The sequence below is a fragment of the Meles meles genome, chromosome 6 (assembly GCF_922984935.1).
Source record: "Meles meles chromosome 6, mMelMel3.1 paternal haplotype, whole genome shotgun sequence".
NCBI classification, from domain to species: domain Eukaryota; kingdom Metazoa; phylum Chordata; class Mammalia; order Carnivora; family Mustelidae; genus Meles; species Meles meles.
Window position 1 is genome coordinate 77,800,756 of NC_060071.1, and position 25,765 is coordinate 77,826,520.

The following is a 25,765-nucleotide window of genomic DNA, read 5'->3' on the forward strand; positions in this document are numbered from 1 at the left end:
AGAGGGGTGATGATAAGGGGAAGCTCCCTTTATATATTCCTTGAATCTTTTCCCTAGAGAATATAGTCATTTATTTACAAAGTAGTAAAAAGGGAAAGAAAGAAAAGAGAAACACTCAAAGCACATCCTAGAAGAAGGCACCAAAACCAAGTTTCAACACCGCCTATTCCCTTCTTTCCTAATTCCTTCTTCCCACTAGTATGCTTGCTCTGGAGAAGGGAGAAGGCTTTCCATTTAATTAAAATGTAAAATACATTCTTTTTTTACTGCCTGGTGGCTAGGGATATTCTGCTGACTCAGCAGTGAATAATCAGCTTTGACCTACATAATAGAGTAACTCAAAGTGGCAGCTGCAGTTGCAGAAGCAGATCCAAATCTGCAGTTCCTTCTCCCTTCCCCCAAGGCTCCTTGCAGGCAAGCCGGTTCCAGCAGGTTCTCTCCACCTCTCCAACCCCCATCTGGCTGTCCCACCACCATTTTTCATCCAGTGTATTCTGGCCCCACCACAGAACCACACTTGACCTGATCTCCCTCCCACAGCCAGTGCCAGGCAGGGGCTTTGCCGCATGGATCTCCCTGCTGGGCTCCCCACCTTGTCCTCTACCTCTCTCCAAAACACATCAGTGACCTCTCCACAGAGGGTGGCCTTTCCCTCAAAAACTCTCATCCTACAGTGGGTCAAGCCTGCCCTTGGCATGCCAGGATGACCCAGCAGAAAACAGAGCCTCTGGTTAAAATACACTCAGAAGAGCCCAAGCTCTCCACTGGTTCTCTCAAAAATATAGCTGGACTGGGCCCTGCTTGGCTCTCCTGCCAAAGAGCACCAGGCCTATTTTCACACAGCCGGCTGGCCTGGCACCGGCTAAGAGGAAGGTGAGGCCTGGAAAAAAAAAGGTAAGAGCATTTAAGGGAAGCCTTCCTGACTGTTTGGTTCCTATTTCACCGGATACCTTTTTTTTTTTTTTTAAGATTTTTATTTATTTATCTGAAGGTGAGAGAGACAGAGCACCCAGGCACCCCTTCACTGGATACTTAAGAGATGATTTGAGGGGCCTGTGAAAGTGGGTTCCAGAAAAAAAAGTATTCAATAAACCAGAAAACAGAACCTTTCTTTGCACAGACTTGAAGCAGCTGGGAGTGTTTGGTGAGAAAAATGTGAGTGTGTGGCTACATCTGCTCACACACTCCTGAAGGGAGAGGGGTCCTGGGCTCCACGTGGCCTTCCCATCTGGGAGGAAGGGGGTGGCACAGGATTAAGGTGAGGACCTGCTTTCCATTTCCCCCAAAAGGAATAAGGAGAAATAAGTTCAGGTTTAAGAAGATTTTTCTCCTTATGAAGGTGAAAAAGTACTTGAACACCTATCTCAAGGACACTGAAAAACTCCTGTCTCTGGAGGACAGAACTGACCAAGGTTAAGTTCAAGATAATCTCCTTGCAGTTCTCTTTAGGAGGCAGAGGACAAACCAGATAAGCTTTACTGAACCTTGGATGGCAGAAATTGGGAGAGGAGGGGACTTTGTCATGTGGACATCAGAATTTCTAATTCTAGTTCCTCCTTTCCTCTGTGCTAGCAGTGTCCAGGTGAGAAGTGGGCTGTGGAGGGGACGGCGCGCAACCTATCTTTCTGGAGAGGCAGATAGTCCTAATTTCCTGTTCTGAGGGGACATCTGTGGGGCTATATTACTGCAGAGGGTCTTTGCACAGGGGTCACCTACCGTTGGCAGGTTGGGGGTCAGCAAAGGAAGTTGTAGGGTCAGCAGTCCAGGGAACTCGATCCTATGGCCTGCTTTCTCTCCTTGGTGACCTGTCTAAGGGTTCTCAATTTCTCATGGGAGAGTAAGGGTGGCCTCTTGTCTGAGACACTTCAGCAGTATCAGCAGGAAAAAGGAAGCAAGTTTGCGTGTGCGTGCACGAGACACTGAAATAACAGTGGCCAGCACTTATGGGGTCCCCCTTCCCACGCCCATTAACCTGGCTGATGGCAGAAACAGCAACTCTTCCTGCATTCCCACGCCCCTCCCCACACCTCTCCCTCCCAGCTCTGGATCCAGCTAGCAAGCAAGGACTGAGTGACTACCCTCAGTGACCACCCTCAGTGACTACATGACCCTGTGCTAAGAACATGTATTGTCTCATGCAATCCTTGCAACCATAACCTCCTGTGCAGGCAGGATTACAACCCCCCTCACAGTGGGGTGGGGCGCGGAACTTTGCCAAGCCTTTGCCACAATTAGAAAATGGTGCAGAGAGATACAGCCTCAAGCAACCTGGTTCTGGAGCCCACATTCCTTTGCCTCCAGGGCCATAAGCAGACCTGACCGAGCATAAGGAATACAGTCCAAACAAGTATGTTGGCCCCTGAGTATCACCTGTCTGGATGGTAGGGGTTTAGCCCAGGGCTGAATATCACTGCCAAAGAGGGCACACTTGCCAAGGAGACCACTCCTTGGATCCCAACTGGCTGCCCTGTGAGAGACTTTGGGGTGGGCAAGTGATGCCTCCCTCCCTTTCCCACCAGCACGACAGAAGGGTGTGGCTGGGATGGTCACTGCTCTCAGCTAAGTGTATGTGTGTTGAAAAGTATGGTGGGGCAGGGGTCATGTTAACTCCAAAAGTGGAGCCTTTGAAAAAAATCCAAATATTTACCTTGGAAATTAGTTTTGTGGGGGGCACCTGGAGGGCTCAGTCGGTTAAGCGTCTGATTCTTGATTTCAGCTCAGTTCATGATCTCAGGGCCCTGGGATCTAGCCCCTCATCAGGCTCCCCGCTCAGGAGAGAGCCTGCTTTTCTCCCTGCTTTGCCCCTCCCCACCAAAATAAATAAATCTTAAAAAAAAATTGGTTTTTGGTTTAAAGATATAAAACACCCCAACCCATTGAGATCCCTGAGAATTCCTTAAAGTACGAGTTGCAGAACTTCTCTACAATAAATCTCTAACTATTCCAGCTCACACACATCTTTCCCCCTTCTCTGAATTTTTATTGCAATTGACTCTTTACCACAGAACCTGTGTATATAGCTTTTTTCCCCTGTTAGGCAGGAAACATATCAAGGGTGTGGGGAACCACAGAAAAAGCATTTATGTTCTCCCAACTCACATGTTTACACTCTCCTCCCAAAGAGTTTTAAGATGTGAGCTGGCAGGTTGAGGTGGAGGTGGATGAAGCCAGAAAAATCTTCCTGCAAGCAGCAGGAAGCTCCAGCACAGTGTACGGCGTACGTACGTGCTAGAAAGAGAAGGAGTTAGGAGACCCGGCTCCACTCAGGGCCTGTCACCTTGGGTATGTCACTTGCCTGGCTCCTTTCCTTATCTGCTTTAGGAAAGTGATAATCCAGGCCCTGCTTACCTCATGGATTTGTCATGAGGCTCAGATCAGATAGTATAGATGAAAGTGCTGTGAAAATTACTGTGCCTCTGAGTAGCTACCTACATTTCTTCTTCTTCTCCTTTTTTTTTTTTTTAAACAAGCTCATTATTCAGAATCAATTCATCCAAAACACCCATGTAGGAAAAGCAATGGGGGAAAATAATAAAGGAGGGAAGGAAAGAAAGAGGGAGAGGCAGGAGAACCAGAGGCATGCGGACCGCCAGGAAGGCCGAAAGAGGCCATCCTGAGAGCAAGGCCCAGATGGCACTTACATAAGCAGATGGCAGCCAGGAGTCGAAGGCCAGACTCTGGGGGGAAGCAGGTGGGGAAGAGCGGCTGCAGCACATAGTTGGAGAAGGTGAGGGCGATAACAGCCTGGTTGGTGGGGTAGATCACCAGCACTGCAATCCATAGTCTCAGGAACCTGAAGAGGGAACAGGACAGAACTTGACCCAAGACAGCTGTAGGGACCCCCACCCCCACCAACGTGCATGGCAGGGATTCACGAGTCATGGGGGGAAGCCTGGGCATGTCGCTGGGCAGCGTTAAGAGAGGCGGGTGGGCTAATGGGGTGCGTCTCCTTTTTGTTTTCCGGGGTACTGAGGACTCAACCAGACAGCTGGCCCTCCGCAATGACAAGAAAGTGGTTTGGCGACGAGGGGTGAAGAATCTGCTAGCATGAACACATGTCTTGGCTTCGCTTCTCTCTCCCCTGTCCTCCTACTGTCTCTTCTCTCTGCTCTGGGCCCCAGCATCCAGTGGTGGAAAATAAAATTGGCAACCCCAGAATTCTGACAGCCGGGACATGCTTAGGGTGTGGCCGCTTAAGCAACTGCCAGGGATGGCACTGAGCGGGGTCATGAGAGGGAAGTGGCCTCCACACCCTTGGCCTCTGGTGAGTGCTCAGCTCCTCAGTAGCAGGGCCACAGATGCTGAGGAAACTCAAGCTCAGGGCCTGGCCCGCAGTAAGCCATCATCTTTGGCTGTGTGAGAAGAGGGTGGTCTTAGGTGGTCACTCTAATTTGTCAAGATAAGACGACTTTGTTTTGTGATGTGCTTTCCCTGAGAGTCTATAGTCAGAGTTGTCATAAAGTTCTATTTGCTGTCACCCATAGACTCTTGCCCGCTGAGGTCAACAGAGAGGTCAAAACTAGAACCTGGTTCTTCTGCCACCCTCAGGAGAATCAAGGGGACATATAGCTACACTAACAACTATGACAGGGAGGCAAAAGAGGAATCCTTGGCACACTGGCAACCACTGGCCTCGGCTTCTAGACCACCCAGGTCTCCACAGATCCTCTTACCCAGCCAGTCCTCCAAAGATGTCCTTGACGTAGGAGTAATCACCTCCAGATTTGGGGATGGTGACCCCAAGCTCAGCATAGCACAGGGCTCCCACAGCGGTGATGAGACCAGTCACAATCCAGACAATGAGAGCAAGGCCCACAGAGCCGGCGTTCTCCAGCACACCTTTCGGCGAGACGAAGATTCCAGAGCCAATGATGTTCCCTGTATGAGGCACCAAAGTTGCCAGAAGAGACAGTGGAGTCAGCACAGTTGATAGGACTGAAATTTGCAGGAGTGGTCTCATCTCTGGTTTGATTCTAGAATGCTTTTGGAATGCATAAATCACCTTCAGGCAGGTGTGTCTAGTAATAATTTACATGTCTCCTTTAGTCCTCAGTATAGAGTCAGATATCATTTCTCCCATTTTACAGAGGAAGAAACTGAGTCTTAGTGATACCAAGTGTACTGCCCGAGTCCACATGGTAGTAAGTGGTGGGTTGGGTATTGAATCTCAAGATCCTCTTACTGGACTGTACCATGGTCCACCCGAGGTAACAGAGGTCTTAAGACTAACGAAATGGCAAGACTGGAAAAGCAGGCTGTTCTCAGAGACAATCTGCCGGGTAGAAAGCTTCAAAAGTGAGCCTAAGGGCAATACATTTCAGACAGACTGTGGTCATACCCCATGACTGGGGGTTTTCAAGACCTATGAGCCTCGACAGCACTCCTGGAGGCTGGCTTTCACCCCAGAAAGGATAGCCCCACTCTTGGTGAGGAACATGAAATAACCCTATAAAAACAATCCTAAAAATAGTCCTAGTCCTACAAAGTGGTTCATAGAAGTGCGATATGTGCAAAAGTTTAGCACTACATTCTTGAAAGGTTGTGCCCCTCCATTGTTTCATGTGACCCTCACAATTACCTTCTGAAGTACAGAAGGAGGAGGAAGAACAGGTATTCCTCTCTCTATTTTGCAAAGAGGCTAAGACACAGAGGGGTTAATTGCCTTTTCCAAATTCCACGGCTACTGATGGGTAAAATTGGATCTAGAAGTTGGTCTCCTGATGCTTAATCCAGTGCGTTTTCCACTAATCTATTTCTGCTTCTGTGTGCAAGGGACTGACTTTCTCCTGAGAGATGAGGCTGGCAGCAAGGACTGAATGGTTGGCTTTTGGGATGCGCGTGCTGGGTAGGGGAGGAGTAAGAGGGTGGGAGCAGCTCCTGACATATTCCTTCCCAAGCTTCCCTCTACTTCTTGTGATTCAAGGTGGTGATCAGGGTGCACTGCACAGGTGCTTTGAAAACTCTCCTCTGAGCCCCACCCAGCTGTACTACTAAAAGTCTGAAGGAAGAAGCAGAGACTAAGTGGATCCAGGTAGAAATGGAGAACGGGAGTATTATGAGGCCAGCTTGGTTTGACAGTGTTCTGAGGACATCACATATTCCTACCACCTCTCTTAAGGGGTTCAGATCTGGGCTGAACAAGATGCAGAGGACAGGATTTTACACTCAACTTGCAAAAATGACTTTCAGATCTCAAACATAACTCAACCTCAATCCAGTCCTGAAACTTCCGCTTCTAAATCAAAATTCAGTTTTTAATCCCAGACCATGCATCAGTTATTTCTGTCAAAGGGGACAAGAAGAGAATATTCACTTTCTAAAAGCAATACATTTTATTCCTCTGGGATAGCTTTTCACACTAAAAATCTGTAGTGTGAGATGAATGGGAAAGGGAAGGGGTCTAGGCAGGTGGAAGAGCAGTAACTGTGAGACGGACAAATAGGATCTGCAGCTGGATGCCGAGGGAAGGGAAGCACATTTGTCTCAAACTTGCCTGCCTTCTTTTTTTTTTTAAGATGTTATTTATTTATTTATTCATTCATTTATTTATTTGTCAGAGAGAGAGAGAGAATGTGCACACAAGCAGGCAAAGTGGCAGGCAGAGGCAGAGAGAGAAGCAGGCTCCCTGCCAAGCAAAGAGCCTGATGTGGGACTCGATCCCAGGACCCTGGGATCATGACCTGAGCTGAAGGCAGTGGCTTAACCGACTGAGCCACCCAGGCATCCCTCAAACTTGCCTTCCTTCTCTGCAGATAGTCCGACCCAATGGAACTGGGCTGCATATAGAGATGACGCTAAAAGAAGAAACAATACCTCATGTTCAACTTTGTGATCTAAACATGAGGCAAAGAGAGATAGAAAAAACGAGATTCTGGGCCCCACCAGTTCTTAAAGGCTTTTCCTTTTCTCGTGCATTTATTTTAAGTCCTATGATAGGAACAAGAGACATCTTTCAGCACCCCGCCCCCCAACCAGTTTCCACGTGTGCTTTGCATGAAGATTGGGCTAGTGGAGACTTGGAGGCCTTCTGGTGGCGTGTCAGGACTCAGGACACAGTTACCCTAGCAGGTGACCCTTAATCTGCCAAGCGAAATGTGCCGCTGCCCCCTGTAAGATACCAAGTGCCAGAAGCTGAGAACTGGAGACGGAGTTGCTAACAGGGCAAAGGTGATAGGAAACTCCTTGTCTAGCAGGAATTTATCGGAAGAGTAATTTGTAGGGCATTTCAAAGGCAGCCATGAAGGGAGTAACACACCTAGATTATAAAACTAGTTCAAGGGGTTAGAAAAACGATCAGTACAGGAGAAAAACAAGGTTTGACTTTGGTCTGCAACGTACTGAAAAGGGAGGTGATGGGGGAAGAGGTAGGTGTTTCTCAGAGCCAGGAATGGCTGTCACAGGGAGGAAGTAGGCATGAATGTTATTGAAGAGATCCTGTCTTCTCAGGAATGAAGTGTCAAAGTTCCACTAAGGATTCTCAGAAAACAAATACCACGTGGGGCTCAGGAAGCACTTCTGTTCTCCAGCTTTTGTTCTGACATTTCCAGAGTGTGTGCTCCTTTCCTCATTCCAGGTGGAGGCAGCCACTGGAAGATGGGATGTGCAACACCAACAGCCATTTACACATTCTGATCACTTCCTGCCTCCCCTTATTCTAGATATGTCCTTCCATGGGGCTGCTGGAGTGATGGTGGGGTTTGTAATAAGTTGACATTGGGACAAGAATCTTCATTTTACAAAAACTGAATTCTATCCCTTGCCCTACGATCTTAATTTTGGTCAAACTAAAATTACAAAGATAAAAAACTTAAAAAAAAATTATGCTATAGCTAAAACGGAGTGCTAGAGAACAGGAAGGAGAGGAAGGTCTCACTTTGATTCTAGGAAGTCGCTACCTAGAAAAAGAGAATCAGATAACATTTCCTCCACCTGAGCAGTCTCTGGAGCTTCTGGAGGGGGAGGAATGTCAGACTAGCTGAAAGAACATTCACATTACCTTTACTCAAAAGGAATGCCTACTATATACAATCTTGGTGTGATTATTTGATTAATATTTCTCTCTCACACTGGATTATGAGACTCATGACAGCAGGGACTCTATTGTTTCCCTTCACCTGTAAAGTGTCACACAGTAGACACTCCATATATGTTTACTGAATGATGTCAGACTTCCATCTAGAACTTAGCTCCACAGAGCACTATATGTGTTTCTTTGGAATCTCCAAATCCCGTGACGTATGTCAAGTATGTATTGCAGGCCAGTGAATAAAGCAACCTACTTATTTCACTGCTGAAGGGTGATCCGGCTATTATTACCATCTCCAATTTTTTTTTAAAGATTTAATCTATTTGAGAGAGAGAGAGAATATGAGCAGGGGGTAGGTGGGGAGGAGCAGAGGGACGAACAGATTCCCTGGGGAGCAGGGAGCCCAATGCAGGGCTTGATCTCAGGACTCTGAAATCATGACTTGAGCCAAAGTCAGATGCTTAATCGACTGAGCCACCCAGGTGCCCCTACCATCTCCAATTTATAGGGGAGGAAAATAGGGCAACTATTATTTCAATTTTCCAAATGGGAAAAAATGAGGGAGGTATTACCATCCCTATTTTATGGATGAAGAAACTGAGACACAAAGAAGTAGTATTTTTCCTAAACCACAGAGTAATAAGTTAGTAGTAACTGGATTAGAACCTAAATCTTCTGTCATAGCCTCAAGCTTTTCCCAGGGAATAGTCAGTTTTACCAAGATGATGCTTATTATGAGAAGATGCTTATTAAGATACTGGAACACATATCCGATTCCTTCCTTCTACCGCACCATGTTTGATGGTGATTTACAAAGTGCTCTCATTTGTTACTTTATTTGATTCTCGGAACTACTTTCCTAGGTGCACAGGGTGGATATCATCATTCCTATTTACTTTTGCTAAGACTGAGTTTTAGAGAGGAGAGGACACTTGACCAAAGTCTCACAAAGCTTAGGCAGCAAGGCCTGGACTAGAGGCCAAGTCCTTGGACTTCCGGCCTGGGTTTCCTCCACTACTCCACATGGCCTCTCCTCTAGAAATTGCATAATAGGACTTTTACACTTGGACCCTGTCCAAAAGAGGTTTTTCTGGAGTGGCTCTGAAAAAGGAGAAGTGGGAAATGTCTTTTCTATTTTGACTATGAAGCTTTCTTGAGAGGCTGAAAGAAAGTTGATTACTGTGGAGATGTGCTTCTCCATTGTTTTAGTCTTAGACTCCTTGTCTATAAAACCATTCAAGAATGAGATGCCCATCCATCTGGTATAGCCAATGTTTCAATCCTCCCTTTCATCCACCCCAATTAGTAAAATAATCATGTTATCACATAGATCTTCTTTGGTCAAAAGGGGTCCTAGGTTGCCTGGACAATGAGGTCCAGCTTGGCTTCTTCTGTCAAAGAAAAGTTAAGCAAACCACTCCGTTAAAAAAGGGGCCAGGTTGTATCTGGGGGCAAGTCTTCACTAGAGAAATGCTGGAATTAAGAAAATCCATGTTTGCCATGAATAACCACTGACTTCCCCACTTGTGGGCCAATACCCATGTGACTCCTATTAAGGCTTTACTCACATCCAGGCCTGTCCACACTAGAATGCTGAGGCATCAAAGAATTTCCTAGGGCATGGATTTACAGACTTCTAATGCCCAACAGACCCTCAGATACAAAAGGCTTTGGCCTTCCTTATTAACTCATGCTAGTCTCAGAGTCTAGTCAGAGCTCCTCCTACAGCTTGGAGGTTCTGTCCATTTCCATAATGTTTAGAGAAAGCCAAGGTGAACTTTCTTTTCTTTTCTTTTCTTTTTCTTTTTAATATTTTATCTATTTTATTGGAGAGAGAGAGAGCATGAGCAGGGAGGGGTAGGGGCAGAGGGAGAAGGATAAACAGACTTCCCACTGACCAGGGAGCCTGATGTGGGACTTGATCCCAGGACCCTGGGATCATGACCTGAACCGAAGGCAGACGCTTAACCAGCTGAGCCACCCAGGTGTCCCTAAGGTGAACTTTCTTTATGTTTCTTCCTTAAAGTGGCTGAGAAGATTACAGGATTTTCAAGACGGGGGGAAGATGGAAGCAGAGTCTGGTATGTTGGGGGCTTTGATCCTCATGACAGGAAGCTCACCCTGCAGACACTTTCCCATCAGGACCGTACAAATAGCTACATCAGAGTGACAGCAGGTAAGACTCTGATACATGCCCTTTGGAGTTGCCATTCTGAGCAGAATAGAGATGTGGAAGGTGCTGCAGGACTCCCACTGTTTTGGATCCCTTACTGAAAAGTGAGGAGGGCACTAAGGCTCAGAGTTGGGGGAGCCACTGATTCCTTGCTTTGCCACCCACAAGCCGTGTGACCTGAATTTCTCTGACAGTCCCTTCCTTCACCTCCTGAATGGAATGATTGTTCCTGTCCTGACAACCTAATGGGTTTGTTGTGGGGATCAAGGGAGGAATACATGTGGGAGCACTTTGTAATCTGTGAAATACTAGCAAATATAAGGAACTGATAGAATTTATAGCAGTAAGAATAAAATCCATCTCTAGAAGAATCGAATGGACTTGCTTTGGAGGCTTGGCTCCAAAACAGCACTGCAGAGCCAGGACCATGAAGCATTCTCTGAGTCATTTGTCTGCTTGTCTAGGTATAATTTTTAGGTGCCGCAGGTGGGCGGCCAGCAGGTAATTGCATCTTAAAAAGTATTTACTGAGCACCCACTCTGTACATGCTTGCTTTAAAAGGTAATTGGGAAGCACTTGTTCACACATGGACTTTTAATGACATAGATGGAGCCAACCTCCACCCACCAGCCTCTGAAAGGCAGGCATCCTGGCCTGAGGGGCTACGAGTGCTGAGCCCTCACATATGCCCATTAAAGATTCAATTCTGGCTTCCAGAATTCCCGTCTTGTTGGGGAACCAGGCACCAGCAGAGACAGGTTTTATCTATCTCAGTGGTTCCCATCCAGGGGCAATTTTGTACCATTTCCTCCAGCCCCAGGGTACAGTTGGCAATGATTGGAGACAGTCTTGATTGTTACAGTTGGGGGAGGAGGGTTCCACTGGCATCTAGTGGAGGCCAGGGCTGCTGCTAAACATCCTTGGATACACGTGACAGCTCCCCACAACAACGAAGTATCTGGCCCATACATTAACAGCACTGACGTTCAGAAACACTGTTCTAACCTCAGGCCTCACTGTCATTATCTGGTTAATCCCTAAAGTTCCTTTTATATGTGCTTTTATATGTGCTGCCGAAGCAAGCACTAAAGTTCCTCTTAGATTAGAACTTGGATGATTTTTTTGAAAAGATTTTATTTATTTATTTGTGTGAGAGAGTGCCCAACCAGGGGGAGCAGCAAGCAGAGGGAGAAGCAGGCTCTCTGCCAGGCAAGGAGCCCAATGTGGGACTTGATTCTAGGACCCTGGGATCATGACCAGAACTGAAGGCAGACACTTAAGCTACTGAACCAGCCAGGTGCCCCAAGACTAGCTCATTTTTAAAAAGATTTGTTTAGGGGCACCTGGGTGGCTCAGTTGTTTAAGCATTTGTCTTTGGCTCAGGTCATGATCCCAGGGTCCTGGGATGGAGTCCTGCTTTGGGCTCCCAGCTCAATGGGAAGCCTGCTTCTCCCTCTGCCTGCTACTCCCCCTGCTTGTGTGTTCTCTCTCTCTCTGACAAATAAATAAATAAAAGATTTGTTCATTTTATTTTTTTATTAACATATAACATATTATTTGCTTCAGGGGTACAAGTCTGTGAATCATAAGTCTTACACAATTCGTAGCACTCACCATAGCACATAGCCTCTCCAATGTCCATAACCCAGCCAATATTTGTTTATTTTAGAAAGAGAGAGAAAGCATGAGTGGAGGGAGGGGCACAGAAAGAAGAGGAGGGAAAGAATCTCAAGCAGACTCCCTGCTGAGTACTGAGCCCGATGTGATGCAGGGCTCTATCCCACAACCCTGAGATCATGACCTGAGCTGAAATCAAGAGCTGGACACTTAAGCAACCGAGCCACCTAGACACCTGGAGAATAAGTGATTTTTAGGCCAAGAAAATTTTTTATTGTGGTAAAAATCATATAACATTAAATTTACCATCTTAACCATTTTTCAATATACAGTAAATATATTCACATTGTCAAACATCTCCAATGGATGATTTGTTTTTAACTGACTGCTATCATTCAACAAATACTTTCTAAGCATTTGCCACGTGTCAGGCTGAATACTTAGGGATGTGAAAATGAGTAAGACTCAGTCCCTGCCCTCAAGGAATTGTGTGAAGTGAGGACACGTAAGTGGACACGTTGGTGACAACAACTGTGCTATATGACAAGATATCAAGCAGGAAAGGTCACTGGCGTGGGCCGCTCACAACAAGCTTCCTGGAAGAGGGGAAGTACAAGACGGATGCTGATGTGTAAGAAGACTCAAATCAGCAGCGAGGAAGGGGAAAGCCTTGGCTGGCTGATAAACAGGTCAGGCTTGGTCTGAACTGGCCAGTTCTTCTCATCTGCCTGATCGGTCCAATCTAAATTTCTGAACCAGAATTACTGAGTATGTGTCAGGAAATTGGAGGTGGGAGGGAAGTAAGGATGATGGAGGAGGAGGAGCTCAAGGAGAGAAAGAAACTAAAATTTATTAAATATATACCAGGGGAGACCAGCTTTATTTTAATACTCCACAAGAAACTTCCACTTACAGGTAAGTAAACTGATAACTAACTTGTTGCAGATTACAAAGCGTATAAATGGGCAAGCAGTTTGCAAACTTAAGACTATCTCCTGAGCCCCTCCTCTTCTGCTACATTATCAATGCTTCCTCCCTTTCAATGACACGCTGATACAAATCGTAAAAAAATTCATTATATGCGCTCTACTCCGGCATCAGAGCCTGCTTAACAAAAGCCGCCTTATCCCTAAGGCAACCGGACCCGCCTGTATCAGCTGCTTACTAAATATGCAGAACCGTACCCTAAAGAACCAGCCAAAGCATTTATGTATTTCAAAGATCTTTAAAATCTATCTACAGATGAGAAAAGGACATTGATCATTCTGCAGCAAGAGTACTCTCTCTGGGTAATCCACCGTCACAACGTGAAGCAGTATGAAGTTGCCTGGATCACCTTCTGGCATGTTGTGAAACCCTCGCCCCAGAAGTGACGTCACTGCTCATGCTGAGGTTATTTAAAGTAGGGAGCAAACCAATGGGAATACTCGTGACTGTGACAAAGGATGAGAGATGAGATATAATCAATAAAGCTTTTCAGCTCGAACTTCATTCATTCTATAAATAAAATAGCTTGAAATAGGTCTGAGGGATACTTTTTGCTTCTTAAAAACGAAATTCACCAGTGCTCAGCACAGGACCTAGCATATAATGTGCTGAGTAAGTGTTTGTTGAATGTTAAAATATAGACTAGTCTCAAATCCTGTGATCAGCAGCTCCTACCTCCATCCCAAGGAGCAGCCTGCAGTTTGCCATTTCCAGATTTCTTGGAAGAAGGGACTTGGGGAGCCTGCTTTGTGGGCTTGTTCTGGGAGGGGTGCAAGGCATAGTCTTTCTTGCTCTGTGTGCTCAGCCAGGAGTTAAAAATTGGAAGGGAACAGTTCCTAGTCACCAAGCTCCTGAATGGTTGTTGTTTTGGGCGGTTCAGAATATACTATTGGATTTGTTGCTCATGCCTGCTTTTTTGACACCCCTATATCATCACCCCAAACATTAACAACAACAAAATAGGAGCAATGGCAGAAATTCCTGACGTATTTCTTTATAGGTAGCTGTGATGCTGGATTAACCCTCAGAGGAAAGCAGAAACCCTTGGTAGCCAGGCAATTTGAGAAACCCCAATCTGTATGCCCCATACCTCCATGCCACTTTAATAAGCTGGTTTAATTCAGAAAAGCTATATATATATGGTGCCAGCCTCTCCAAGAAGTCATTTGATCTGTGTACAGGGTATTTTTGTTGTTGTTGTTTTTCCTAAATAAAATGAGCTATTTGGTTCTGTTTCTTAGACATAATTTTTTCCTTGCTCGGTTCCTACTGTTTTCCCCCAACCCCAAGAATCTCCTAGACACTCAATCTGCAGAACTCTGCTCTTGTGGGAGAATGTATTATAGCCCTGCCAGTAGCAGGCTCAACCAGATTGCTCCTTGAGCTCTGTGGTTCCTGGAGGCAGGAAGCATGCAACAGGATCCCGGTCCCCAGCTGCCTGCTGTGGAGCATTTTGGTTAAGCCCAGCGGCTTCAGAGTTCAATGACCTGAAGGGAATCCTGGCTCTGTCATTGCCCACTTATTCATTCAAACCCTGCTTGTCTATGACTGTACTGATTACATGAAATTAGGAGAGAATATTTAGAAAGCACTGATCAGGTACTATTGTCAGTGCATCGTAGTGCTCAATAAATGGCAGCTACTTATTTTTAAGATTACACTGCTGGGTATAGCCTTTCTCTATTCACCAAGATGTGTTTGTTTTGACAGGCCTCCTACTTGGTTTCTGTCTCGAGTTTTCTCTGAGAACAATGAGTTTTAAGCATGTTTTTATCTTGAATGAACCAAATCCTAATCCCTCTGTGTTTTTTTTTAAAGTTGAAGTACAAACTCAAGAAGCAATTGTCACACTCCATCACTCTGGTTAACATCCAATAGGCATTTTAGGGATTAGAAAGCTAATAAACATCATATTAGAGACTAAAATGTAAAATCTTCTGAAGTGGTGGAAAATGCATGGGTCTGAAAATCTTTTGGACTTGAAAAATTTCCAAATCACCCCAGTGCCATTGTAGTATGGTCATACAGATAGCTATACTTCTTTGTTGACAAATCCCCTTAAAAAAAAAAAAAAAAAAAAAAGTCAGGGGCGCCTGGGCGGCTCAGTAGTTAAGCTTCTGTCTTTGGCTCAGGTCATGATCCCAGGGGCCTGGGATGGAGGCCCTCAGCACTGGGCTCCCTGCTCCACAGGGAGTCTGCTTCTTCCTGTCCTTCCACCTGCCGCTCCCCCTGCTTGTGCTCTCTCTCTCTCTGTGTCAAATAAATAAATAAAATCTTAAAAAAAAAAAAAAAAAAAAAAGGATTTCCTCCAACCTTTTCAGTATCAGACATCTATGGTCTTTCCTGACTCCGATGTCAGGGTTATGGTCCTCCATGGCCCACTGCCCCACCACAGAATACACACTGGCTTTACTCCTTTCCCTTATGGTGGCTAAGAGCTTTGGCTCTGGAGTTAGGCCATCTCAGTAATCAGTTGTGACCATGGGCAAATTACCTACCAGATCTGTGACTCAATTTCCCATGTTTAAAAATAGAGATAACTATGATACCTACTTTCAGGGGTTGTGTTCAGGATTAAATAGGGTAATATACATTAAAAGTTCATAGCACAGGAACTGGCATTTAGTAAGAGCTCAAATACCGTTGTTTTTTTTTTTAAATTTTTTTTTAAAGATTTTATTTTTAAGGAATCCTTATACTTAGTGGGGCTTTAACCCACAACCTTGAGATCAAGAATCATATACTCCACCCACTGAGCCAGCCAGGCCCTCCGCTCAACACTATTTAAAAAAAAAAAAATCTTGTTAGTGGAAAAGAGTGGTTTTATAGCTAGACCTGCATTCAGTATTGTTTTGCAGCAAGTATACCAAGTCCATTCATAAATATACATGTGCTAAAAACAAAATGGTCTGACATACTATGACTATTTTTTTTTTAGGCTCTTCAGCTGGTTTGGTGCCTCCAGATCTAGATTCTGGGTATGTACCTACATATGTAAATTGCATAAAGTAACCTAAAGAGCCAGGAACTCTGTGGGCACCTCTACCATGGCTGGGAAAAACTCTGGTCCATAGAGGAAAGGTGTGCATGTGGGAGAGTTAATAGGAGCATGGTCTGTGCTGACCAGATCCTGTAGCAGCTGAGCCAACCTCAGGCTGCCCCGCCAAGTCTTACTGCAATTGTACTAGGAATGTTACCTTTTACTCCCAATCAGCTGAGTTAGGATTGCTCAGCTCCCCTTTATACTGGGGCACTTCTTTGCTGGGAACACACCACTAACTGCTTCATCTGTAAAAACAAATAAGGACCTCTGACCAGGGTCTAAAGGAAAGCATCCCTTTAGGACATAGAAATAGTAGAGAAGAATGCTTAAAAGCTGAGTTTAGGATTCAGATAAGCTTTAGGTTTGAATCTTGCCTTCAATACTTTTTAGCTGTGTGAACTTCAACAGGTTGCTTATCCTTCTGAGCCTCTATTTCCTTACCTGGAGAAAGGGTAATAAGTGCCCCCCAAGAAGGATATTGTGAGACATAAATGGGATACTGATGTTGGGTAATTGCACAAGTTTCTGGCATATACATAAGTGCTTAATAATGACAGCTTTTGGGCACCTGGCTGGCTTAGTCCATGGAGCATGCAACTCTTGATCTCAAGGTTGTAGGTTCGAGCTCCACGCTGCGTGGAGAGATTGCTTAAAAAAAAAAATCTTAAAAAAAATAATGATAGCTGCTCCATGGGGCACCTGGGTGGCGCAGTCCATTAAGCATCTGCCTTTGGCTCAGGTCATGATCCCAGAGTCCTGGGATTGAATCACCCGCTCCCCCCATCTGCGTTGGGCTCCCTCCTCAGCTGGGAACCTGCTTCCTCCTCTCCCTCTGCCCCTTTTCCCTGTTCTTGCTCTCGCTCTCAAATAAATAAAATATTTAAAAAAATTTTTTCACTTCTCCATCACACTCTCTTTAGATTTTGCAACGACCACACATTCATGGTGAAATCTAAGTTCATCTGTTGCCAACAGATTTCCTTAGCCAAGTACATGAAGAGCAATAGTCTCGTTAGAGTAGGGCAAAGGTGATGTTAAAAAATTAAAATGGCCTGGAGTGTCTGGCCAACTCAGTCAGTGGAGCATGCAACTCTTGATCTCAGGATTGTGAGTTCGAGCCCCATACTGAGTGTGGAGCTTACTTAAAAAAAAAAAAAAAATTAAATGGCCCAAACTAATTGATTTTTGGACTTGATGAAATTATTTCTTTCTCAAAGATTTTTCAAGCCAGGTTCCCAACAGTCCTTCAGATAAACACTTCTTATAACATATTCAGGTTTTTTCCAAGAGCCAACTAAATACAATAATCATTTGAGTTATTGTTCCATGTCAGACTAAGTACCAAAGATTCAAAGATGTAGAAGATACATTTTTTTTTCCTCAAGGAAATAACTGTTTAGTTGTTACTCTTTATACCTGTGAAATCTCCCAGAATCACCTTCTCTATTCTATCTTTTCCCATATCCTTTAAGATGTTTCTTAATCTAGTGCTGGGTGAGAACTTCTCACTCTTTGTGTTTCCCACCATTCATCTAACTTTGTCCTCATTCAACTCCTACATAACTCAACTATATCATTAGTTTAAAATGTTTTTTTTTTTTGTTTGATGTGTATGAACCTCATCTCCCCAATCAGATTATAAGTAACTCTAGGGCATGGGTTTCTATTAGTTCATTCTATATTCCTTTAACACCTGCCATTCTGTTATTCCTTATTTATTTATTTTATTTTATTATTTCCCCCCCCCCCCGCCCACTACCCCTGTTATTCCTTATTTAGATCATCAAGGATGACTGTCAATGAAATTTTATGAGCTTGTACAAAACACATAGTTTAACTTATCCCTCTAAGTCAATTGGGTATGAAATAGATGGATTTGGGGCAAGTGAGCTACTTTCCCATACAGCATCACCTGATCCTCTTAGGAAATTTCCTTTCTCTTTTTGTCTTCTAATTTTCTCTCTTCCACAGTGTTGGAAGATCACTAAATTCTGCATGGAAAAATGCTATTTCTATTTTTGCCTTTGGTCTTGAAAAGGCTTGAATCACTGTCATTCTTGAAAAGGCTTAAATCATTATCATAGAAACCCCTCTAGAAGAGGATAGGGCAGCAGCTTAGCACATCTGAAATTCAACAGCCATGCAGGAGGAGAAGCAGAAAGGATTTTGCTCCCATATCATCCTAAAGGGGAAAACTGCATCTTACCCTAGCTTAAATGGAGTTGGAATAGTGCCTATTAACTCTACAAAGATTCTCACACTTTGGAAAAACATCCTGATTTCTCTGAAATCACCTATATAGGACCTTTCTTCACCACAGAGTTATTATTCTTATCACTGTAATGTCAATGGGAACATTGGGACCATTCTCACACCGAAGCGCAGTCCACAAGGTTGTGGACAAATCAGTAGTTACACTAACCCATCTGAGATTTTTTCAACATTTATTAAACTGTTGAAGGGAGAGACAAGAACAACCTCAGTATATAGGAAAACATCATCTACCCTTGAATACCTGCACATATACAGGGTGGGTGAGCAAGACCAAGGCAGGAAGGAGGTTTGATTGTGCTTGTGTGCATGTGGGTGTGCACATTTGTGTATGAATCAGAACCCTCCCAAAGGGAGGAAAATGCTTAATCCTATCAGTCAAACTGGTGAAAGAGGTAACAGGCTCTGGGCTATTTATAGACCTTAAATTGGCATGTGCTGTACATATTGAATACTTTGCTGGTCTCATTTTTTTTTAGAGCAGTTGAGATAAAGGAAAAGCAAAGAAAAGGTAATAAGATTCAGATCATGACTGTAATTTTAAAAATAACATCACCTTTCTTATAACTGTAGATGCCTGGAAAATTTCCCAGAGTCAGAGAATGAGATAAAACGGGATTCCATTTTGAAAACAGAGTGGAGATAAACCGATCACTGAAGTCTAGGTGTAGAGGTGAAGAGGATTATCTGAATACTGTACTGATTTTATTTGATTTCAAGGGTGTTCTCCAGTGTCACTATCGCTTGGGTGCCAAAATGCCTCTGTGCTGCTGCATATAACATGGGGTTATCCAGAGACACTGACTTGAGGGCAGCGGGACATAGTAAGCCCTCAAAAGGAACTCTGGAGAGATGACACAAACATAGCTGTCCTGATCATCCCACGTCCCTTTCTCTGCGGAGAGGGTAAGGCCCTCTACCAAAAACAGCAGAAGAAACGCTCACCCTCTGAAGTAAGGACAGTAATGAGCCATTGCCTGTCCATCTCCAGGGCCTCTCTGGAAAGAGGAAGATGTGTTGTTTAGAGATGGAACCATATTTGGGTTCCTCTGCCCAGCAGACTGCGGTTAAGGGGTTGGAGTGGCCTGCACTGGCACTCTCAGGTACACTTGGGCCCCCCAGCTCCGAAGTCTTCCAGCTGGGACACATTTTACCTATCAATTTCTCTTTGACTCCACATTCTAGTCATTCTAGTTACTCCTATTTCCCTTGGAGAACCTCATAAGGTCTTCGATAAATGTTAAGAGATGGGCGGACTTGCTAGGCAACCAGAGAAACTGCAAACTCTATGTTTAGGGAGAGGCATGACCCATCTCATCTCTCCTTTTCTTCCATGATTTATTTCCTCATCTGTGAAATGGGAATAACAGCGCTGTCGCATTTACTTTACAAAGCGTGACTGCTGCACAAGATGAAAAAGCTACAGACGGGCCAGGCATTATCACTGCTGTCGTGGCTATTTTTGTTATTACACAGTCCCGAGGCCCACAGTTTCTCAGGACTTAAAACGACTCAATATCTACTAAACTAAGTAGGTCTCAAAAGCCTGTCCCCAGCCTGTTAAAGAGATGACTGCATGAAAGCTTGTTAGAAATTCAGGTTCTCTAGCCCCACCATAAGCCAACGGGATCAGAGCCTTCAAGTGTGAAGCCAAGAGACCTATATTTTCAACAAGCTTCCAGGCAATGCTGACCATCAGCCAGGTGTGTGAGCCCTATTTGCTCCATTCCATGAACACCAGATAGAACTGCTCAAATACTGGTTTGAAGGAAGAGATGGATGACATACACAGCTTCCTAGACCCCTCAGACATGACCAGTGGGGGATGGGTTACAGCACAGGTGAATGACAATTCTTTTCTCGGGGAGTAGGAAGCAAAAATAGCACTTTCGAGGAGCTAAGTTTCCACAAGAGGACCACCAGAGAAGGGAAGGAGTGGTGGGTGGGAAAAGTAATTGGACTCACCTACAATGATACCACAAGCACTGACCAATCCAATCTCTTTCTTCAGGGCTACTCCGCCTCCTCCGGAACCAGATTCGGGGCTGGCCTCCGACTCGCTTCCACCTGGGTGGTTTTTTTCAGTGTTGTTTCGGTGCCTGGCTCCTTTTTCCATCTTTCTCGTAGGATTTCCACCTCCGAAAGGTATCTCTCTTTCTGAATAAGTGTAGTTGTAAATATATTTTAAGAGACTGTCTTTCAAATTGAAACGTCCTTTTCTGAAACAAGGACCACTCCTACCCCTCTTAAAAAAGACTCAGGCAGATAAAAAGAGAAAACTGAAAATATTCCTATTCCGTATTGACACTTTCTTGTCACTCGTGCTTAGAACAAGGAAAGGACTGTTAAAAGGAGGGGGGGGAGAGACATAGATATTTAAATATAAAAATAGAACTGTACCAGCTACTCCGGCTGGAATTTTCCTGAAGGGGATGTAGATCTTCAGAGACCAGGATGGTTCTGCAATGTGTACCAGGCAGTGGCTTATTTTAGACTCTTCAAAGATAGTCTGGGTTTCACTCAGCTCTGCCCCTAAGAAAACAAAGATTGTCTTTACCTCCCCTTAGCCTTTTCTTTTTGATGAAGATAAGAGTTTTCATTAACTGAAGGGAAAACAGGCAATCCTCCGGTACTTTCTTCTCTCCAGAAAAACAACTGTGGACCAGACCGGTTTGCTCTAGATCTTGTTTCCACCTGCTGTGGGTTTGTTTTCCCCTCCCCGTCTTCTGTTTTCTGCTTTTTCCAGATGTCCTCTTCTGTTTCGTTTGTTTTCCTGTCCTTGTTTTCTTTCTTCTGAGCTCCGTCCGTCCTCACAGCACACACTGCCCCATCTCTCTAGGTTATGGGAGAGTGACTCTGGCACACACGATTGTGCTTCCCTTTTAGCATGGGGTTTTATGTGCTGAGCTAGCTCCGCCCCCACCTCCTCGGTCTCTCCATCCTCAGTCCGTCTCCTCCCTCCTCTTCAATTTAAATATTAGCACACAGCCCCCAAAGATCACCGAGAAAATGGATTAAAATATTCTGCCTTGTAATCATCTCTCATTCTCCATCTTTCTCCTTGTGAGAAGTGGAAGTAAAATCCTTCCATGTCAACTGTTCTGGGAGAGTTCGTTAGCTGGTATAGCATTACAGGTCATACAGCATTTGCGAGCTTTATAAATAAGGGACCGGTTGTGCAGACACTTTAATGCCATCAGAAATACACCGGCGACTGTGCTAAAATATTTATGTCCGGATCATTTGAGGATACAGGAGAGAAGGTTGTAAGGACCTTGTTTTCAAGTTTCTGAAAGTAGGAAATGCACGGCTGGGGGAGGGGAATGCAAAGAATTAAGAATAATGGAAAAGAGGTTCATTTAGTATAATTGTGAGCTGTGAAGGGCATAAGTGAAACAGAACCACCAAAAGAGGTGGTAGACTTACTGTTCACATCTCTTATTTAGTGTAAGCTAAGACAGGACAAAAATGACTCCCATCTTAGACCCGGGAGAGAATGACACAAAATCTGATAGAATGGAAACTTTCATAGCTTCTAATACTTTTTGCATGGAAAAATTATTTGAGAGATAGCCCAGGCAAGGAGTGGGACGCTTTCAGCACCTCTCTGACCATAAAGCAGCTTCCCTTCCTCTCTCTGCCTGCCTCTCTGCCTACTTGTGATCTCTGTCAAATAAATAAATAAAAATCTTAAAAAAAAAAAAAAAGAGATGGCCAACTAGAGGCACCTGGGTGGCTCAGTCCTTAAGCATCTACCTGCGGCTCAGGTCATGACCCCAGGGTCCTAGGATCAAGTGGCATGGGGCTCCCTGCTCAGCAGGAAGCCTGCTTCTCCCTCTCCTGCTCCCCTTGCTTGTGTTCCCTCTCTCTCTGTCAAATAAATAAATAAAATCTTAAAAAAAAAAAGAGACGGCCAACTTATTACCATATTGATATTGTGTCTTGGGTTCCCTGAAGAATTTCACCCAGGAACTGCTGCCTTATGGTGAGAACAACGATATCTACTCTATTTGTAAAGTACATTGAAAAACAGCAAGAAGTAATATAGCAGGCCATACTATAAACCTAAAATAAAATTGTTTTGGATCTGTATTAAATAAATTATGCAAAAGCACTTGATTTTAAAGTGGGCCTAAAAAATAAAACTGATAAGTAAGTACAGAAATTTGGCCTCACTTTTTGGAAAATGTTCCAAAGACTTCAGATTTTAAGGAAAATACTTAATTGCTTCAAAGAGGGATGGTTGGGGTGCCTGGGTGGCTCAGTGGGTTAAGCTGCTGCCTTCGGCTCAGGTCATGATCTCAGGGTCCTGGGATCGAGTCCCGCATCAGGCTATCTGCTCAGCAGGGAGCCTGCTTCCCTCTCTCTCTGACTGCCCCTCTGTCTACTTGTGATCTCTCTCTGTCAAATAAGTAAATAAAAAATAAAATCTTAAAAAAAAAAAAAGGGATGGTTGAGCTATTGTAGCAAAGACTTTCCAAATAAGATAAAGTCCAGTCCACAGTATTTCCACTTTGCCCTTTAACCACTCAGCAAGTATAAGAAGTTTCAAAGGTTGGGAGTTCAACTTTTTCTTCAAGATACAGCAAGTTGAAAGCCTCAGCAAAATAAATAAACAAATAAATAAATAAATAGGATTTTTAATAAAGACAGCAGAAAAGTGAGGAAATATATAGCACAAAACTCCACGGGAGGGGATGAGTCATGGCAATTTTGAGTTGCCTCTGGCCTTTCCTGAAGGACAAAGCATTGAGAAAAAATTTGATGGATTCATTTTTAAACAATGCGATTTGAAGATTTCTACCCAAATTTCAACATTAATGTATAAAAAATTATCTTTCTCCTTCTCAAATATGAGTTGTTTCAGTACAATATATATTTTTAATTTAACTGATATAGATTTAATATGAGATAAAACATGAATGTGCAAACTGACCACAGAATGGCAGGCTTTAGTCAGCTGAATTTATGATTAAAGAAGTGAAGGAGGATCAAACACATTCTTGGGATGTGGTGGTACTACGCAACCACTAAAATACATAGTACTAGAGACTCTTCCCCCCCCTTTCAACAGGCTCATTTATTCATATTACATGGCTCGCTTCAGGTTGGAATCTTTTTGTGAAATAAACCCTAGGGATGTCAAAATTCTATATGACTAACACTGAACACAAGAGAGTACAAAAGTCTTGATGTAATATGCTGAAAAAAATCTACAGAAATGATTAACTGAAGTTTCTTATTGAAATTTTGAACACTGAATTATTTTTTACTCATTATTCTACATTTACCTTTATATCTTTTATTCTTCTTTCTACACTTAAATAGTGCTGCTTTACAATCTACAAACTGTTTTATGCCCAATAGCTCAGGGTTTTATTATTTTTTTTTATTCTTTATTAAATACTTCAGGTAGACAAGGCAGTTACTTTGCTTATTGTGAAGATTAAGAAGCTGAGCCTTGGAGAAGTGTCTTACCTGAGGTCAAAGACGACAATCTATTTCTGGGCAAGCGGATGCCAATAGTTTACACATGGAGAATTTTCCTGGGACATATAGCTACTTACTGATGTCTCAACTTTTTTCACCTAAGGGAAAGTCTTTGGTCAGGGCCATGTCCACATCTTCTTGAGTTGGTGTCATAACTGTGCCTTTTAGGGGCACCTGGGTGGCTCAGTGAGCTAAAGCCTCTGCCTTCAGCTCAGGTCATGATCCCAGGGTCTTGGAATCAAGTTCCGCTTCGGGCTCTCTGCTCAGCAGAGAGCCTGCTTCCTCCTCTCTCTTCCTACTTGCGATCTCTGTCTGTCCAATAAATAAATAAATTTTTTTTAAAAATGTGGCTTTTAAAGATTTTATTTATTTGTTTATTTGTCAGAGAGAGAGCACAAGAAGGCAGAGGCAGAGACAGAAGCAGACTCCCTGCTGAGCAAGGATCCTAATAAAGGACTCGATCCCAGGGCCCTGGGATCATGACCTGAGCTGAAGGCAGCGGCTTAACCGACTGAGCCACCCAGGTGTCCCATAACAGTGCCTTTTAGAGAGCCATCTTGATGCCAACACTTCATATCTGTTCAGTGAGACTCACAGGACTCAGTCTGCCCTCCCCTCCAAAATTTGTCACTCCCTTCACATAGTCCTCAGTTTGACTATTTTCCAACTGCATTAGTACAGCTCTATTTCCAGTATCTGGGTGAGTGTTTATTGTTGATTTGCACACTTACGATGGGAAGAAAGTGGTCATTTCAACAAAGGAAAGTGTGGGTAAAAGGGTCGTTTTCTTATGAATATGGACTTGCTGTATGAGGCTGACACCTACTGCACAAAGAAAGATATGGCACAGGAACACGCTACTTGTATATTTTGTACAAAAACAGTCATGCTATCATATACAGTCCCTTTTTGAAACAACAGTTGAGAAGTATCTGTTAATAAAGAGGAATAGAGCACAAAGCTCATTTACTCATTCTTTTTTTCCCCCCTTTGGGACCCAATTGTTCTAAAAGAGCTGTGAAGTCTGAGATCACAAAGAGAGGACCCAAATCTCTTCCTGGAGGAAACTCATAGTCCATGCTCCTACTCCATTCTTCTGCTTGCACCAACATGACCAGAGTCAGAGGAAACCCTGGTTTCAATTAAAGCCAGCTTTCTTCCTAAAGTCATAGTGACCATTGGCCTATGGTCAAACAGTCAAACAGTGGTTTCCTGAGCTAGTGGTTCTGGGACCCTTTATTTCATTCAAAATGGAAAGTAGATGAGAATTAGTGAGCAAAGAGGAAAGAAATAAAAAAGTAAAAGCCAAAACAAGTCAGAAAGAAAAGAAGATGAAATGAGGAGATGGAGTTAGATAATAAGCCCTTTTTGGTGTATGCTCTGTTTGGATTTTGGGCATATTCATAAGTTCAAAGGAAGTTGTATCTTCTAGGGTTTATGCAGTTCTGATAATTTGGATCGAGAAGATCCTGTTTTGTTATGATGGCCAATTAATTCATGCTCTTCTGGAGATAATGATGAATCCTTGCTCTGACACTAGAGACCAAAATTCCAACAGATTACTCTTCTGTCTGCTGCACTTGGCTGAATTCCAGGGAGCTAGCCCAGCGCTAGCAGGAAAGAAAGAAAGGTCCCTGAGACAGCTGCATGTCCTTAATTCCTTTGCTGGGGCAAATCTGTCTCGGGACCTTGGTATTCTTTCTAAGCATTTAGGTGATTCAAATTCTGAGTACTTAAGTGTGGAAACTTCCAGTTCCTAATTGGTTTTCACTGAGGATTTATGTTTACCAAAGATAAAGACTCTTATCTTTTAGGATATGGAAAATAAGTTCCCTGAAATTAAAGATTTATTTTGTTCATTGCTGTAACCCCAGTACCAAAAATGGTGCCAGAACTCAGTAAATATGATTGACGGACTGACTGACTGAATGAATGGTAATGTACATTAATGCATAATAATTAAATAATATCTGATGGACTGATGTGTGGATTTATTATACTAAGATGTAGTCCTCAGTGCTTAGATAGAAGCTGGACTGGAGATGGAGGAGAAAAACACAATCAAATGTTTGACTTTGAAGATCATTTCATGTGGAACACAGATCTCAACCAGGCCCCCCAACAATGCCTGGCATTCTTACCACTGTCCTGCACTCAA

The 25,765-nt window shown here is 43.8% G+C and overlaps 1 protein-coding gene across 4 annotated transcripts in view; it reads right to left on the reverse strand.

Annotated features, from left to right (window-relative positions):
* The window catches only part of SLC7A8 (solute carrier family 7 member 8), a 64,921-nt gene extending 43,930 nt beyond the window's left edge, over positions 1 to 20,991 (reverse strand). For 2 of the 4 annotated variants that reach the window (XR_006818600.1, XM_046007221.1), the window contains exons 1-4: positions 20,675 to 20,991; positions 20,083 to 20,274; positions 4,674 to 4,878; positions 3,642 to 3,793 (exon numbers count right to left, since the gene is read on the reverse strand). Coding sequence is in view for 3 of the 4 variants with exons in the window: in XM_046007221.1 (XP_045863177.1) it covers positions 3,642 to 3,793; positions 4,674 to 4,878; positions 20,083 to 20,274; positions 20,675 to 20,717 (592 nt within the window). In the remaining variant the exon portion in view is untranslated. Of the gene's footprint in view, positions 1 to 3,641; positions 3,794 to 4,673; positions 4,879 to 20,082 lie in introns of all 4 variants that reach the window. The other 2 variants (XM_046007223.1, XM_046007222.1) reach the window with 2 other exon arrangements.
* Between the last annotated feature and the right edge of the window lie 4,774 nt (positions 20,992 to 25,765).